Genomic DNA, 17,389 nt, shown 5'->3' on the forward strand with positions numbered 1-17,389 from the left:
TTCTGGGGTCTGCCTCAGATACCCAAATGTCTTGGGCCACCCCTGACCATTATGATGTCAGTTGATTGACAGGCGGGTGGTCCTACCAATTTGACAAATTGGTTCCCCTGCACTAGTCAGATCATCCTTTGCAGGTCAAATAAGGCAACCCTCACTGGATGATGTCAACTGCAAAGGTGTGAATTTCCCTTTCAAGAACTCCTTTAACTGTATCCTGCCTGATGCTTTGAGTCCCGTGGGAGGTTTGGGAGGCAGAGGCAGTGAACAGAGTGGAAGAAGTTTTCTCTGCTTCCATTTTTGTGTTGCACATCCATAAATTGCTGAAACTTCCACCAAAAAATACACAAAACCCTGCAGGGTGCTTATGAAGTACTATAGAGGTTCAGCAGGAGGGGAATGATTGGAAAAAAGGCTAGGAGAAACTCTACTGTAAAAGCAGATGGTGTATGAGCAACAATGGATTATAGCAGCTGAATGAGTTAGCAAAAGAACAAGACCGACTCTGACAGATGGATCTGCTGGGGAGGAAGACTCTTGTGTCACTAATACGTTTGCTCATTTACGATAACAGAAAGACTCTTTTGTAATACACCCAAGACAACACACTGTGGACAGAGTCGCTCTTAAAAGTAAGTGCATTTTCAAATTCAGCAAAGGCAAGAATGGCTTTAAGCAACTGTGTACACTTCCAAATCCTTGTATTGTTTCTCCCCTCTAACTCTATTCAAAAGTTATCGGACAGTGAACAACTTGATTGACTGTATCATGTCCTAATCCTAGGAAAAATGCATCGCTCATCAAGCTACAGAGCTTGGTAATGCTGCTCAAGGGAAGAAGATGAACATATTACTTACCAAATTGTCCGTCACGCTTTACATAAAGTTCTATTACACCATAAGCAATAGCTGTGGGAGCAGGGATCTCCAAGATCACATTAGAATCCTTTATCACATTCCCATTTTCACTCACTGATACCTGAGGGAGATATTAATCCGCTCTTTAATTTACACTGGCTTAATTCAGTGCCAGTAATAACTTGCAGACAAAATGAATGTCAAGATAAACAACATACTTAGTTATGTAGCACTACAAAAAACAAACACACCACAAAAAAGGCTCTCTCCATCCTTTCTAAGCCAGTTACACAAGTTGATGAAACAGAAAACAAAAAAGAGTTCTTTTTCACAGGGTGCAGACGTTACAGAATTTGTTTCCACAAGGTTGGCCACAGGTAGTTGCTGGTGCCCATTAGAGAAGCCTTAGGTGAAACCAGTGTCAAGGACAGGCAGAGCTCTGCCTGGTGCAGAAGAAAGAGGGTAGACAGATGAGGAATGTCAGAGGGCAAGCTGAGTTTGGCAGGACAGTGCCCCGTTTGTCCTAATATACCAACCTCTGCTAGTTGGCTGTGCCCAAACAGCTTAAATTGGTTTTTAAACCATTATTGGAATTGGCCACAGGTCTACCATAAGAATGATCCTCCATGGCTATATATTGATCGTCCAGCAATTGAGGCAGTATATAACTTTCTGCTTACCAGGGTACCAGAGACACAGCCAAGTGGGACCATCTCTGTAACACTGCTTGTGAGCGTCTACACCGCTGACCGGAGCAGTAGACTTAATAGGACTTCAGTCCAATGCAAGTGTTTTATATTGTTAGCCTGAGTTTGTGATATAGGCTTGGCAAAGCACCTCTATGCTGATATAGCTTCCAAACTGATCGGAATATTTCCACACTGAGAAGATGGTGCACCACTTTTGCAGTGTCTTAAGTACACGTTTAGGAAAACCATCCTGACAAACGTCCCTCAGATCGCTCAGGGTTCACTCTTTTAAAAGAGCCGTCTCAAAATCTTAATCTGGAGCAGATTCAAAGGCAGAGGCCAGCATCACTGGGCACCTGGTTACAAAGCTTTGTAAGAGACCAGCTACTGACTTCCTGAGCTTCATGGCCCTGATGCTCCTCTTCCTATCTTTGGCTGCCTCCCTTCCCCAAGCAGGGCAAGAATAAAGCAATGCTCTCCACTTGCTTTGCACTCTCCCTCTGGGTGGTCATGCAGATTGCACCCAGAAGGAGAGGGCAAGCAAATGGGCAGTGGCAAGGTGGAGATGGGTGCAGAGAGCGGAGCCTGTTCGAGGTATCTTGCCCAAAGGCACCTCTAGCTAGCACTGCTCTAGAGTAACCCTGCCATAGGGAAATGATTTTTTTTTCTTTTCACAGGCACCAATATTCTTAAACACCTGCCTGAAGAAAGTCGTGGGGCTGGGGGGTGGGCAGGCGCAAGAACTTTAGTTCTATGAAGCCATGTAATTTTTAGTAAGCAGACCAGGGATGTGGAACCTGTGGCTTCCTTGGATGTTGTTGGGACTCCAGCTCCCCCAGCCCCAGCCATTGGGACCCAAGGTTACGGATGGTTGGGGGTAGTGGTCCAAAAGAATCTGGAGGGCCAAAGGTTTTCCTACCCCTGATTAGACTTAGGGGACAATCCATAAGGAGCTTCCCCAGCATGTGCCGAAATGAAACGAGGAAATTAAAGGAATGTATTATTGCAAAGCTTTCCTTGCAACTGAGCTTCCGTAGGAGAATGTCCCACAGAGCTGCACCTCAGCATGTGGAATCACTGCATACTTGTGAAGAACTGTTCAGAAGCAGGAAAGCTACAGGGGCCTATAACAGCACAGATAATCTTAAGACGCTAAATGGAACATGTCACAGTTTACTTTAGGAAAACACAGTCAAACTGCAACTTATGCAGGGGTTATGTCCCGGGGATTGTGCATAAAGTCAAAATCGTGTATAGTCAAAACAACCCTGGAATGTATCCCGTGCAAGCATCCCTACCTTTTTGAAGTTGGTGCACCAAGCAGATCTTGCCCCACGCAAGGTGCTTTCCGCCTTGCTTACTGGGCTCTGGGGAGGTTTTCGCCAGATCTTGCAGGGCTGTCTGAGATCTTGTGACAGCCTCCCAGAGTCCACACAAGAGCTTCCCAAAGCCTGGCAAGATATTCTGAGAGTTCTTCAGCTCTCTGCCCTGCGTGCATTTAATTTGTACGATTTCAGCTGGCCAGCTGCCAAGTACGTAAAGCTGAAATCACTCAAGTTAAATGTGTGCGAGGTGCAATTCAACAGTACGTATCTATAATGAACTGCATTCAATTTTTTTGCCAGTTCTTACCTTGATAACTTTTGTCTTTATCCCCACCATACTAGCCATTTTTTCTTCTGTCTGAATATGTTCAGATATTAAACATTTCTGGGTTGTTACTATTCTTTTTGTCAGGATACAAAGAACTTCATGCTTTCTTTCAAGCATTTGTTGCAGCAATGTATTGTGCAGATTAACAGCCCTGAGGAAGGAGTATGAAACAGACAAAAATTGCTACCCAGGAAAAAAGGTATATTTATTAACTACACCAGGTGTAGTCAACCTTTTTATACCTACTGCCCACTAATGCATCTTTCTTGATGGTAAAAATCTCCTTACTGCCCATCAGTGCTCGATGGAAGGAGGATTCAGCTTGTGTTGTAGAATTCCCTACCACCCACCTAGAATCCTGAAACGCCCACTAGTGGTCAGTAGGGACCAGGTTGACAACCCGTGAACCACGTGCAGAGCACTGATCTGTAAGAGGCTGATAAAGTGTTCATTCTTTGGTGGCAAATTGCAAACAAGAGAGGCACAAACAAGAGAGATGCAACCCTAGTTTTGCAAGCAGATGCTCCTTGCTAGTTTGTCAGTGTCTGGTAAATCAATCTGAGGATGCAATTGAATAGCTGGGGCATCACCCTATGCCTGGAAGCCAGCCACGTCATGTGAGCAAGCAGGGGCATTCACAAGACGAACCTCCGATGAAAGTCTCAACAAGGCTGGTTTGTATGGGAGCAGGCAATCCTTTCAAAAATCTAATGGTATTAATAGGTAATCATGTCCCAATGTGCCAAGAGAATGGGAAAAAATATTTCCCCAAAGAAAATTGTAGACTTCCTTAATAATCTCCAGAGAGCAGGATTCATTATAGTCAAAGAAGCCTGTTAATGGCACACTGTTAAGCTAATAATGTCAATTACAGCAAGCTTTTACAAGCTAGCTATTACAGTGCCTAGAAAATGCATCCTAATATCAATTAACAGGTAAATCTAAGAGGATAGCAACTAAGGATATATTCGTTCTTTTGCACAGTTAAGTGCAAAAGTTCTTGCTCCTTCCTCTGTTTCAAGGAGACTCAATACCTGAACTAGATGTTACATGCAAACATTTGTAACAAATCCCAGATAGTCCTCCAAGGAAAAGCCACTTAAGGAGGTTGTATTTGAAGCAGAAGGTTTGTGTACACAGGTGAGAAGCAGGACCTAGTACTCGGTCCTTTCACTATCCCCTTTTTGTTGTTGTTGCTAGCTACTGCCCTACCCTGTGCGATTCCAAATACGCATTCTCTGCATAGGATTCCAAACACATTGCTGTTGTCTCTCTTCTTCAAGGTTGTACAAATACTATTTATAATCTATAGTATGCACTCTACCTATCCCCTCTTGACTTCACCTAACTGACATACATCAGTAAATAAGTCTATATGATTAATCAACACCAAGGATAATTCATTCTACAGCTATTCAATTCCATAGGAAGCAGTAGGTTTCTACAGATGTTGATCAGGAGTAGCACAAGTATACACAAAGGAAGTGGGGGTGGGGGGTGGGAAGAATTATTGTTTTGGTGGGGGAAAAAACCCATAGTATATACCGTATTTTTTGCTCCATAGGACACACTTTTTCCCTCTTAAAAACTAAGGGGGAAAGTCTGTGCGTCCTATGGAGTGAATGCAGGGGGGAGGCAGGCAGGAAAAGCCCCCAAGAGCCACACACAAGCTTCGCGCGGCTCTTGCGGGCTTCTCCCCAGGAGGGAGAAGGGACTGACGCAGCCAGTCCATAAAGGGTGCGTGGCTCCTATGGGCTTTTGCGAGAGGTGGGGGAATTGCCACAGCCGCGCACAGCCTCCCCCGGCTGGAGAGGCTGCACAAGGCTAAAGAGGAAGCCAAGGCAGCGAGCCGCATGGATTGCGCTCGCTGCCTTGTCTTCTTTAGCCACGCTTCTTTAGCCGCGCTGGAGAGGTTTAGCTCCTGCCTGGAGAGGTTGCGTGGCTATGGCAGAAGCCAAGACACCCAGCGGGATGGATCCCACTCGCTGTCTTGGCTTCTTTGCTCTTTGGGGCTGGGGGGGGGAGTGATTCCACCCCCCTCTAAAAACTAGGTGTGTCTTGTGGTCCGGTGCGTCCTATAGAGCGAAAAATACAGTAGTTATGAAATTGCAAAGGGGTTTGAACTCTGGGTATTGTTTCTTGTCTCTCCTCAGCGTGCTGGAGCAATAAACCACCACCTCATTCCCTCTACCCAAAACACCGTCTGCAATTATATAAAGCCAAGTTTTATCCCCTTGGAAGGGAGCTAACTAGACCAGCACACACTAATCTAAACCTCTGTCACATTCCACCAAGCAGAGCCCCATGTTAGTTCATCTATTAATCCAATTCAAAATACAGCTTTCCAGTGGATTAATTTCAGGCATGCTTACAAAGCACGATCTGTACTATAAAGCTTCAGTTTGGCCCAACAGCTTTCCAGGTTGTGGCAGTAACTTGTTCTGTATCTTCCTCAATTAAAAAGCATTTAAAAGCCGCACCCAGTTGGGTGGTTACTTAGCTCACTGCAATTATGGAAAGATCAGTAAAGGCACCAACGACCATGCTACCTTAATTATGATGGCATAAGGTTTTTGGGTTTTTAAGGTTTTATGTGCTAGAAGACCCTTTGTTGCCTTTGCCATAACAGACTAACTCAGCTAATAAAATTATTATTTTTTGTATCCCACCCATCTGACTGGGTTGCTTCAGCCACTCTGCACAGCTTCCAACGTAATATACAGCAGAGCTTTCCAAACTTTCCATGTTGGTGTCACACTTTTTAGATATGCATCATTTCGCAACATAGTCAGTTTTACTAGCAAATTGGAGGTTAAACTAACCCCTTCCCAGCCCCAGGAGGAGTGCGAAGAGCATTCGTGCAACGTACCTACACATTGCAGCCAACACTCTAATGTCACAACAAGAATTTTGGAAATCTCTGATGTACAGAAACCCAGCAACAACACAACAGAACATCACACATTAAAAGTGTCCTGAAATAATAATAATTACCCCTTAGAAGTTATGGACATTTTTTAAAAAATAGCTTACCTTGAGAGCTTCCATCAGAGCAAAATGGCAAAACATATTGCAAAGTCAGTTAATTCTGATTTTAAGTATGCAGATTGTTTCATAACAAATACATACTTATATATAAAAAAATCAGAATTTTGGAAAGTACGGTGGAAATATTGCACCTTCAACTACATTGCCTTAATATTAAGTGCATTTAAAAAAAAAAAAAACTTCACAAGGATACCAGCTTTGAAGCTGAATACCTACTTTCCCTTGACATCCTTCATAAGCTTCTGTAAGTCAGCTTCTTGCTTTTTCAGATTTCCAAATGACGACTGGCTTTCCACAACACCTCTTCCTCCAGCTCCTAGATTAATCGTCCCAAATGAAGTTTCAATGTTTCCTTTGACATAGTCTTCAAACTTCCCCTCGTACTTCACAAAATCAGACTCCACAACCACTTGGAAAACAAGCAAAAACATAGAAGTAGCTTAGCCATCAAAACATTAGATTGGAAACACAAGCAGAAATCATAGAATGCTTTAATTCTACGATTCTATGTTCTGCTAAAGTTGCTTCATCCTGACTGCACCTGATGATGAAATGGACTATAGCTCACAGAAACTTGCACCACAATAAATCTTCTATGTCTGTGAGGCGTCACAAGACTCTGGTATCCCCAATGTTATTTAATATATGGAAACATTGGGAGTGAAGTGCCATCAGTATTATACTTAGTATTATTTGTGAGTGTGTGTCAACAGGACTTTTCAACTGGATGAATATTATGTGACTGGCCATTTCCTTGTAATTTTTTTGCTTTCCCATTTTTCTTGTGTTTCCTGTGGGTTTTATATTTGCTGTACATGTTTTCTATAAAGTTAGTAGTATATACATATTTTTATCAATAAACAAATACATATAAAAATGCTGTGGGTTTTTCTTCTGAAACAGACTTACTCCTCTGAAAGTTACCAACTTGAGGATGTGTATCTGAAATACAGAAAAGCCTGATAGCCACTTAAGAACATCAGTGCAATAAAATTCCACTTGTGTTTGCATTGGAAAAATTATTAGTATCTTATATATACTTTAAAAGGACATGTTAAAATGCATTAACATGGCAACATCTGCCTTTATGAAACTGAGTATTTAAAAGTTTTCAAAAATTAAAGCGGGCAAATCTTCTGCAGTCTGATTTGAAATACTTTTTTATTAACAGCTTGGACTTTATACTTCCTTATCTCCTGTGGCAACGTGTAACTAATTTTACCTGGTTTTATGGGTTCATCTTTAGCAAGCACATCATTCAATGTGACTGATAAGAGATGATACTTGGGTTTCTGCCAGCACCAGGTTTTCTTCTTCTTTGTCACTATGTTCAGGAACTGTAATTTGTCCAAGTTATTGAGCTGAGATACGGGGATCAAGTCTCCTCCACAGTCAATTTCTCTCACAAAATTCTTCGTTGCTTTTGCAAACATCCTGGTTTGTTTTCACTTTCTTAAATACCTGAAAGGGCAAAATCAAGACATGAATCGAGATGGCTGCAGGCATGGATAGGTGATTTCCTGGGGAAATTTTAATTGCAACAGTGCAGGTATGCTGCAATATATGAGAAAGGAAAAAAGTTGCTTCCCTAGGTGATGTTTTTTACCTCCATTGCCAGTATCAAAGTTTACACTACAGGTGTTACCTTGGGCCCTATTGGGAGCAAGGGTGGGATACAAATTTAACCAATAAATAAATAATGTTGCGAATTGTACTGATGTTGTATTTTGCAAGGCTTTATATTGTTAATTTCTGGTTTAAAATATTTATGTATGTTCCACACTGGGACCTTTGAATAAACAGCAGACTATAAATGGTCACAATAAACAAACAACAATATGTGCACATTCCAAAATACATGTTCTTGATGACTGGGAAAGGAGCCTCTGCTTAAACCTATTTTAAAGAGAAAGTGTCCATTTCATACATAAGCACGCTTTATATCTGATAGGGTGTGTATGCTTGGGTGCCACTACCAAGTACAAACTTCCATGCAAGTTTCAGTCCTTAAATGCAGCAAAAAGAATAATTGCTCCAAGGACAGAGTGTATATCAAGCAAGCCGTGACTCCTAATCTCAGGGCTGTGGGTTCGAGCCCCATGTTGGGCAAAAGATTCCAGCATTGCAGGGGGTTGGACTAGATGATCCTTGTGGTACTTTCCAACTCTACAGTTCTATGAAGGAAAGATTTTGGAACATTCAGTGGAAAGAAGAGAGCCCCAAACCACCAACATCTGAAAAGCATTTGCGAATACAGTTCTGTAAAGTAGTTTGAAATTTGCTTTATCCAATATGTAAACAACTTATATTAATGTAACTGCCAGTTATAATTTATGTGCACAACTTTGAGTTTAATTGATGAATCTGCCGTTTTTATACAACCACAATTTGACTGGAACATGTGACTAAATACTGAACCAAGCAAGCCACAAGGCAGCATGTATTAGAACAGGCAACATATAATCCTTAAAACTGGAACTAATTAGTTTTAACTAGTGTGGCAAACAACTCACTTTGCTGAAGACACGACATGTGTCTTTGTAACACAAAAAGTGTCAGATGCAAGTGCCAGACCTCCTTGACAGACTAGTGGTCTAGATTCGACTCTAAGCAAAAATATTAAGAGATAGTTTTCAGCTAAAAAGAGTTCTTCAGAGTGCCAGAAGTGAAGTAGAAATGTCATCCAATTATCCCTTGTTCTTTCTTATACTAGAAAGATATCAGGGCTGACTCGGATATAAAGTGCTTCGGAGTTCACCTGTAGATACAGTGGTACATAGGGTTAAGAACTTAATTCGTTCTGGAGGACGGTTCTTAACCTGACGCACCACTTTAGCTAATGGGGCCTCCCGCTGCTGCTGTGCAGCCAGCACACAATTTCTGTTCTCATCCTGAAGCAAAATTCTTAACCCAAGGTATTATTTCTGGGTTAGCGGAGTCTGTAACCTGAAGTGTATGTAACCTGAAGCATATGTAACCTGAGGTACCACTGTACTTATAAAAAGGATAAAGGAGGAGATTACAACAAAGGTACAGTTTACCTGTACAGATTACAGTGGTATCTCGGATTATAAACACTTTGGGTTACAGACTCAGCTAACCCAGAAGTAGTACCTGGGTTAAGAACTTTACCTCAGGATGAGAACAGAAATCAAGCACTGGCAGTGTGGCAGCAGTGGGAGGCTTCATTGGCTAAAGTGGTAGCTCAGGTTAAGAACAGTTTCAGGTTAAGAATGGACATCCAGAACGAATTAAGTTCTTAACTCAAGACACTCCCACAGTCAGAGTTCAGGCAAAAATATTTTTTGTTCCAGCACTGGTCAGCTAGAATTCCTAAAGAGGAACATAAAATGAAAGCCTCTCTCTCAAACTCTGGCCGTGATTTTTCTATATATTCCTTTGAGGTTACATCAAAGTGATTTTTAAAAAAAGTCAAAGTATTTCCTGCCCCATCCCTTTTAAGGGTTTCTTCTTCTTTTAAGAAAAGTTTGGTAATCCTCAGAACAACTTGCTATTTACAACCAGTGTTTTCTAAAACTGGAAATTAAAGATTCCCCCACACCAAAATTCATGCATGTAGCAATGGGCAAGCTATTAATTTTTATCTCTATTTTGGTAGGCAAGTAACTGTTGTGAAATGAACTGAATAGCTGCAGCACATTGCAGCATTGCAGCACATTGCAGCACATTGACAACAAATGGATGAGGGGGGGAAAGGTTCCCTTCTGACAGGGTTCTTCTGAAAGAGATGAGATTTATTTAAAAAAATGCTATTTGCCAAACATTAATAGCATGATAGTTATTTAACTGTCATAAATCAAAACACCTAACTTCTCTGAATTTCAATGAAGCGTGAAGCAAATGTTCTTCTCTGAACTGTAGCATGTAAGATCTACTGCCTACAGCCAAGTTTTGAAATTTAATCATTTTTAAAACATTTTTTAAATTGTTTAAAAAATATATAATGTGAGTAAACACCATCACCTTCATTCAGAACACATTCAGACCAGCAGATGGACAGTTTTTCTAGAACAGGGCCTGCATTAGACTGCGATAAAGTGGGGCAGGGCATTTGGCATCTCAGCTAAAGACTCCTGTGGAATGGAGAATGCTTTTTCCTCTAGATGGTTGGCACTCCCTGCTCTAATCATCTGTTTCGGGCGGAAGACCAATTCCAAATACACCTCCGCCCAAATGTCTGATCAGTGCTGCCAAAGCTAGCAGTGCCAACCATCTGTTTTGTGGAGGAACCCTTGTGTGCAGGAATGAAAATCCAAGCTGCTGCACTAGAATATTTCTGCGTGGGAATTATAGTGAAAGTCTGCCCCACCCTCAACCATCATTTGGGCTTTCCAATTTGCTAAAGGAAGGCTAGAAATTCCTTACGACGACAACAACTACTACTACTACTACCACTACCATTATTTTAATCTATATGCACTTGCTCAGGATGGCAAACACATAAATGATATCAGCAAGAGGCCCTCAGCTGTAGCTCACAATGGTCAGTTGGGTATGTTAATGGGGGAGCAGTGTTAGAAACGCTAGAAATGTAAGCCAGGCACCAAATGGCTCCTTAAACCAGGGTTAAAAAGGGACCCCTGACCATTAGGTCCAGTCGTGGCCGACTCTGGGGTTGCGGAGATCATCTCGCTTTATTGGCCGAGGGAGCCGGCATACAGCTTCCGGGTCATGTGGCCAGCATGGCAAAGCAGAGCAGCGTACAGAAATGCCGTTTACCTTCCCGCCAGAGTGGTACCTATTTATCTACTTGTACTTTGATGTGCTTTCGAACTGCTAGGTTGGCAGGAGCAGGGACCGAACAATGGAAGCTCACCCCGTCACGGGGATTCGAACCGCCGACCTTCTGATCGGCAAGTCCTAGGCTCTGTGGTATAACCCACAGCACCACCCACGTCCCTAAAACCAGGGTTACAAGTGGCCAAAAAGGAATGTCTAGTTGCTGTTTGGGGGCCAGACAGCTCGAAGGTTCTATTTTTCAATATGATCTTTTGGTTCCTAAAATTCGTTCTGATCGTGCAGACAAAATATCACAGATAGAATTCTACAGGATGTGTTGTTAGTGTGTGAAAACAGACACGATCCAAGGATCCCCAGGCACACATCTCCAGATGGTGGAGATGTCAGGCATCATTGTGGCGCTCGAGCATCTTAACTTGGCTGCAAGTGGCCGATAGCCAGTTGCAAAATGCACCTGGCAAATTTCGACAGTCTTTCCTGTATCCAGGTCCCAAGCCATATAGGACTTTATACACCAAAACCTAAACTTCGTCTACTTGCTAACTAGCAGAGGAATTCTTTCAGCAACGGGGTACTAAGGCAGTGACTAGTGAGCAGCTGAACTTCCATATTTTGCAGTAGCTGCCATTTCCGAACCAACATCAGGAGGAGCCCCACACAGAGCACATTGCAGTAATCCTGGAGTTTAGCAGCACATAGGCAACAGTGGACAGGTGAATGCGGTCCAGAAATGGCGGCAGCTGTCTTACCAGTTGTAGCTGGTAAAAGGCACTATTTTTACTATTGCGGTTCCCTGGGTCTCCAGAAGCAAAGATGGACACAGGAGCACCCCAGACTACAAACCTGCTCTTGCAGGGTGAGTACGACCCCATCCAAAGCAGGGAACTGACCAGTTATCTGGACTTGAGCATCACCAACACACAGTGCCTCCATCTTGCCAGGATTCAGAGTCAAGTTTGTTGGCCCTCATCCAGTCCACCACCACACCCAACAGCTACATATCAATATTGGGTACAAGATGGTACCTTGCTGCACTCCACAGCACTACTGCTGAAAGACAATCACCCAATAATTTGACCCTGGAAATAAGATTGTGGCTGCTGTAAAGCAGTGCCTCCAAAAACCATTTCACTAAGCCAATTCCAACTTTCATTTAAAAACATGTCTGTCCGTCCCCCAAAATTTACTAATTTAAATTAAATTCCATCTTTAAAAAAAATCACAAGACACATAATCTTACTGCAAGGAAGACTATATTTGTCCATCCGGCCTAGTATTGTCAACTCTGATTCACTAGGCCAGGCATAGGCAAACTCGGCCTTCCAGATGTTTTGGGACTACAACTCCCACCATCCCTGACCACTGGTCCTGTTAGCTAGGGATGGTGGGAGTTGTCGTCCCAAAACATCTGGAGGGCCAAGTTTGCCTGTGCCTTGCACTAGACCAAGGTCTCAGGCAGAGCGTACTTCACTTCACCAGCTGCCACGTGGCTTTAAATGGAGAGGCCAGGGATTGAATTCAAACCCTTTGCACTCAACTATAGAGTTGTAGTCCCTTCCAAGAGCACACACCAACTAAACTCAAATATTTTTTATTTCAGTGGGAGAATTCCCCATTATAATGGAAAATGGTTAGTCATCAGTTGGTTGTGCCCACATTTCTGAGTTAAAATTGTATCTTTTAAATGCAAACAAAGTAAGCTGTGGGCAGATCCACACTATACATTAAAGTGTATTCAACGCAAATTTAAAGTACCGTATTTTTTGCACCATAACACTCACTTTTTTCCTCCTATAAAGTAAGGGGAAATGTCTGTGCGTGTTATGGAGGGAATGCCTACGGGTGGCGGGGAGGATCTGCTGCAGTCGTGAGCAGAGGATCCATGGTTCCCCTTCCTTCCCTCCTCCGTGGCTCGCTTTGAAACAGCAAAGTGGGAGAAGAGCCACTGAGTGGGGAGGAGAGAGGGACAGAGAGCCTGCTTCTTTAAAGGAGCAAAGTGGGAGAGGAGAGGAGCCGCTTACACGAGTGTAAGTGGCTCCTGTCCGGTTGGCTCCTTTAAAGCAAGCAGGCTCTCTGTCCCTCTCTCCTCCCCACTCAGCTCGCTACATAGCAGCAAAGTTTTTCAGCTCACTAAGCCGGGGATGAGCGGGAAGGAGGGAGAAAAGCAGAGCCTGCCTGCTTTAAAGGAGCAAAGTGGGAGAGGAGAGGAGCCTTCTCCTCTTATACCTCTCTCCTGCATTATTAGCAGCATCCTTCTCCACACACCCCACACGTGCTCCTTGTCCCTTGAGTGCTTTTCCATACCTCCCCACTTAAAACGTGGTTACAAAGCACGGATCCACATGGATCCTCAGGATTTTTGCACTGGGTCACCCCAAATTCACCATCAGATCACATAGCATGTCCATGGCTACATCTTGCACCAAAATAATCACACACCCACTGTTGCCTGGGGCCGCAGTGGTGCAAAAACGTGGTTACAAAGCATGGATCCACATGGATCCCCAGGATTTTTGCATTGGGCTACTCCAAACTCACTGTCAGATCACATGTCTGTGGCCACAGCATGAACCACAAAAATCATACATCCACTATTTTATTTCTTTTCTTCTTTTCTTGTTTTCCTCCTCTAAAAACTATGTGCGTGTTATGGTCGGGTGCGTGTTATAGAGCGAAAAATACGGTACATTGCTTTTCCCGTAATCCTGGAAACTGTAGTTACTCCCTTTCCAGCATCCATAACAAACTACAGTTCCCAGGATGCCTTGCATTCTCCTTATTTTAAAATGCAGTGGAGGGCCCTGGATATGTTCTTCCAAGTCAAACATAGGAACAATTCACATAACTATTTTGAAGTTGCAACACCCTTGTGTGATGGCCTCGTACTTTTTATTTTCACACAGGGAGCCATTTGTGCAAAATTCCCTACAGCTGAAAAGCCGCAGTAGTCCTGAATGAAATAACTGTTTTTTAATTGACGTAATACACTCGTGCTCTTAGGAACTCTTTGTTTTTCACACAAACTGCTCCTTATTTTCAGAGGTGAAAATGAAATGGTCAAGACATCACATGAACTTTACTGCACCTCAAAAATAAATGTATGAATTGGTTCCAAATTTTACAGACATTTCAAATGATTTGCACAGTGAGAGAAGGCTGTAACAGATGAAGACTTCTCTCATTTTGAATGGTAGAACTGTAAAGTTGGAAGGGGCCCATCTAGTTCAACCCCCTGCAATGTCACAGCTAAACGATCACAGCTAAAGAATCTTTGATAGATGGTCATCCAAACACTTTTTAAAAACCTCAAATGAAGGAGAGTCCACCACCTTACCTGGGAATAAGCCCCACTGGACTAAGTGGAGCTTATTTTTTAGTAATCATATGTAGGATCTTGTGGCGCAGGGGAGGAGAGGATAGTAAAACACTTATACAAGTCCCAGTAATGCCAGCCAAACTGCTATACTTAAAAATGTGGTAACAAGTGATTGAAACCTACCAATACTTAATGCAGTTGCATTTATAAGGAAACCTGAAGTGGAAATGCATTGATGGCAGAAGACAAAAGAAAGAAAGACTAATCAGAGCAGAGTATATTGTTGGGCAATTGTAATGAAAACTGCACCCACAACTTCAGTCATGAAACTCACCTGGTAACTTTGGGGCCGTCACTATCTCTCAGACCTCACTGTGTCATTGTGAAGAACAAACGTGGAGTGAATGAAATGCAAAGAGAGAAATTAACTTGGCCAAGAAAGGCAACAGATAAGTATTTAAATAAACAAAACTTCTTGAAGAAAGGCAGGATACAGATAAATGTAAATCATTTACATCACTGCTATACAATTATGTATGGGGAAGAGGCCAACACTGTTGTGTGGCTACAAACCATGCTTGAAAAATCAGCATGGCTGTGTATAAATAAGACCCATGAAAACATATCACTGGTATACAATATGTGGGTGGAAGAGGGAATGGTGCATGTGTGTGTGAAGGTTGGTGTTTTCTTTTACAGCAATTCTATTTTAAGAGTGTGTATAAAAGAAAAGGGTGAAGCAACTCAATATGGAATGTAGTATATAGTGTCCATAGGGCACAAAAATCTAAGTTTTTAAACTAGCTAAAACACTTTTGAAGATTTTAGGTGTGCCATGACATTATAGAATTACGTATAGTCAAGAGAATATGGATAAAGAGGATCCTCCTCTACCTCTTTCAATACTAGAGTGTTGTGGGGCGAGTAGCAGACAGGATGAAATTACATCACAGGAGTTCCAGGAAGAACAAAGGGAAGTAGCTCTGCGGAGTATTCATAACTAATATTGGGAATTGGCCATTGCATGATGTGGCAATGACTGCTGGCCTTGGATGACTTTAAAAGGAAATGGAAAGCCCAAAAGCAAGTTTATCAATGGCTACTGCAACATGATCTGGAGACACACAAGGCCACCAGCTGGGTGAAGCTAAACCAGTCTGTGTACAGTACCGTAGCTACTGGGGGTAGACTAGCTGGGTTTTTTGCCTCCATAGGGGTGCCATTGAGGCTTCCATCCTGTGTGTGTGTGTGTGTGTGTGTGTTTGTGTGAATACACAAATGAAGGGGGGGGAGAGGTGCCAAGCTGAACCCAGGTGAAATAAAGTCTAGTTTTGGCCCTGCTGTGTAGGTTAATGGATGGGAACCACACAAACACTACCTCAGGGGATAATAATGCTGATGATTTGTACCCTACCCATCGGGACTGGGTTGCCCCAGACACTCTGGGTGGCTCCATGCAGTGGCGTAGCGTGGGGGGTGCAGGGGGGGCCGGCCGCACCGGGCGCCACATCTGGGGGTTAGGGTTAGGGGGTGCAAATCCACGGGTTAGAGGGTGCAAATCCACGGGTTAGGGGGCGCAAATTACTTGCCTTGCCCCGGGTGCTGACAACCCACGCTACGCCACTGGCAAGATAGGCAAGAAAATAAGAGGAGGAAAACAAACAATGTATTAGCCAATATTACTCAATATACACCTCAGTTGTTGGGCAGCAAACAAGGAGGGAACATAAGAAGAGCCTGCTGGATGAGTCCAGCATCCCGTCCCCACGGCGGCCAACCAGATGCTTGAGGGAACAGTGCAAGCAGGATTTGAGCACAAACGAGAGCCCTCGCGCCTCCTGTGGTCTCCAGCCACTGGTCTTCAGAGGCACGGCTGCCTCTGGCCGTGGCGGCAGAGTCTAGCCATAGTGGCCAGTAGTGGCCATCTATAGCCGTCTCCTCCACTGCTGGCTTTACACCTGCTTGTGGACTTCCCTTGCCTGGCCACTTGTGGGGAATTGGAGGTTGCGGCGTGAAGCCCCTTGACCTGGGAGGAAGGCTTCCCTCTGAGGAGACAAGGTCCAAGGGCTGCAGTCTCAGCAGCCTTGCCTTTCAAACGGTGGGGCTCTTTTGCGTTCTTATTGCGCGAGCCCTGAGGCAAAGCAGGTTTTTTTTTCGGTGCGGGAGAGACGGACCCCCGTCCAGAATTTGTCGCCGTTTTCCTTTTTTAAAGGCAAGGCTTTCGAAAGGGAGGGCTGTGGGGCGTTACACGAGGGGAGCACAGGCGAGAAAGCAAGGCAGAAAGAAGTCCGCGAGCGACGGAAGAGGCGAAGTGGGGGGGAAGCTGTGGAGGCTTTTGGCGCGGAGGAGAGCCCTTTACTCACGGCTGCTCCGCGTTCGCCCGCGCGCCGCCGCTCGCGAACCCGACGTCTGCGCGACCCTCTTCGGCGCAGCTGGACTGCAACTCATTGTTTGCGCCTGCCTCTCACTCCAGGCCGCGACGCCCAGTCCGGCGGGGCCACGCCCTTTTCTCCCCCCGCGCCCCGCCCAGTATGCCGCTGGCTAGGAAAAGGGAAGAGCGCGTGGAAGGACAAAGGGCGGGCCTAGAGATAGGGAAAGCGTGGATTTGCACCGATTTCTTGGGGTTAACCAAGGCTACTTCCTGCGATGGTAAATTAAATTAAATGGGGGGGGGGCGGGGGAGACAGGCTGGCATTTGATGGCAACAATATGCGCTGTAAAAGATGCGCACGTTTGAGGCGCGCCCATTCTACAATAAACACCCATTAGAAAGCACCCTAAAAATAGTTGTCAGTCAGGCCAGCATGGAATGGGAAGGGGCTTCTCATATGCGAGGGAGGGTAAAATACTCAAATGATGTTAAAAGCAATCCTAACACTCCTGTTTGACTTCGAATAGAGCCAATGGTTCCCTGAATCCACTAGTAACCTATTGCAATTAGAATTGTTAGTAATCAAAGTGCCTACTCTGCATGTATTTCAACAGGCACAGACTGTACGTTTTGCATTTCAGTCTTAAGGAGTGGCTTTCAGTAGAACATACAGCTGCTGCCCCTATCCACATGTGGT

General features: G+C 43.9%; 1 protein-coding gene across 4 annotated transcripts in view; it reads right to left on the reverse strand.

The window, feature by feature from the left end:
* Positions 1-16,812, reverse strand: part of GSDME (gasdermin E) — a 35,512-nt gene extending 18,700 nt beyond the window's left edge. Inside the window, exons 1-6 of one of the 4 annotated variants that reach the window (XM_081882219.1) lie at positions 16,685-16,807; positions 14,656-14,693; positions 7,467-7,705; positions 6,461-6,653; positions 3,176-3,347; positions 855-975 (exon numbers count right to left, since the gene is read on the reverse strand). In XM_081882219.1, the coding sequence (XP_081738345.1) occupies positions 855-975; positions 3,176-3,347; positions 6,461-6,653; positions 7,467-7,677 (697 nt within the window). In that variant the 5' untranslated portion in view covers positions 7,678-7,705; positions 14,656-14,693; positions 16,685-16,807. Of the gene's footprint in view, positions 1-854; positions 976-3,175; positions 3,348-6,460; positions 6,654-7,466; positions 7,706-14,655; positions 14,694-16,013; positions 16,237-16,279; positions 16,297-16,684 lie in introns of those variants that run through there. The other 3 variants (XM_081882221.1, XM_081882220.1, XM_081882218.1) reach the window with 3 other exon arrangements.
* Positions 16,813-17,389: the final 577 nt, after the last annotated feature.

The sequence above is a fragment of the Podarcis erhardii genome (assembly GCF_964252035.2).
Source record: "Podarcis erhardii genome assembly, chromosome: 12".
Taxonomy (NCBI): Eukaryota; Metazoa; Chordata; class Lepidosauria; order Squamata; family Lacertidae; genus Podarcis; species Podarcis erhardii.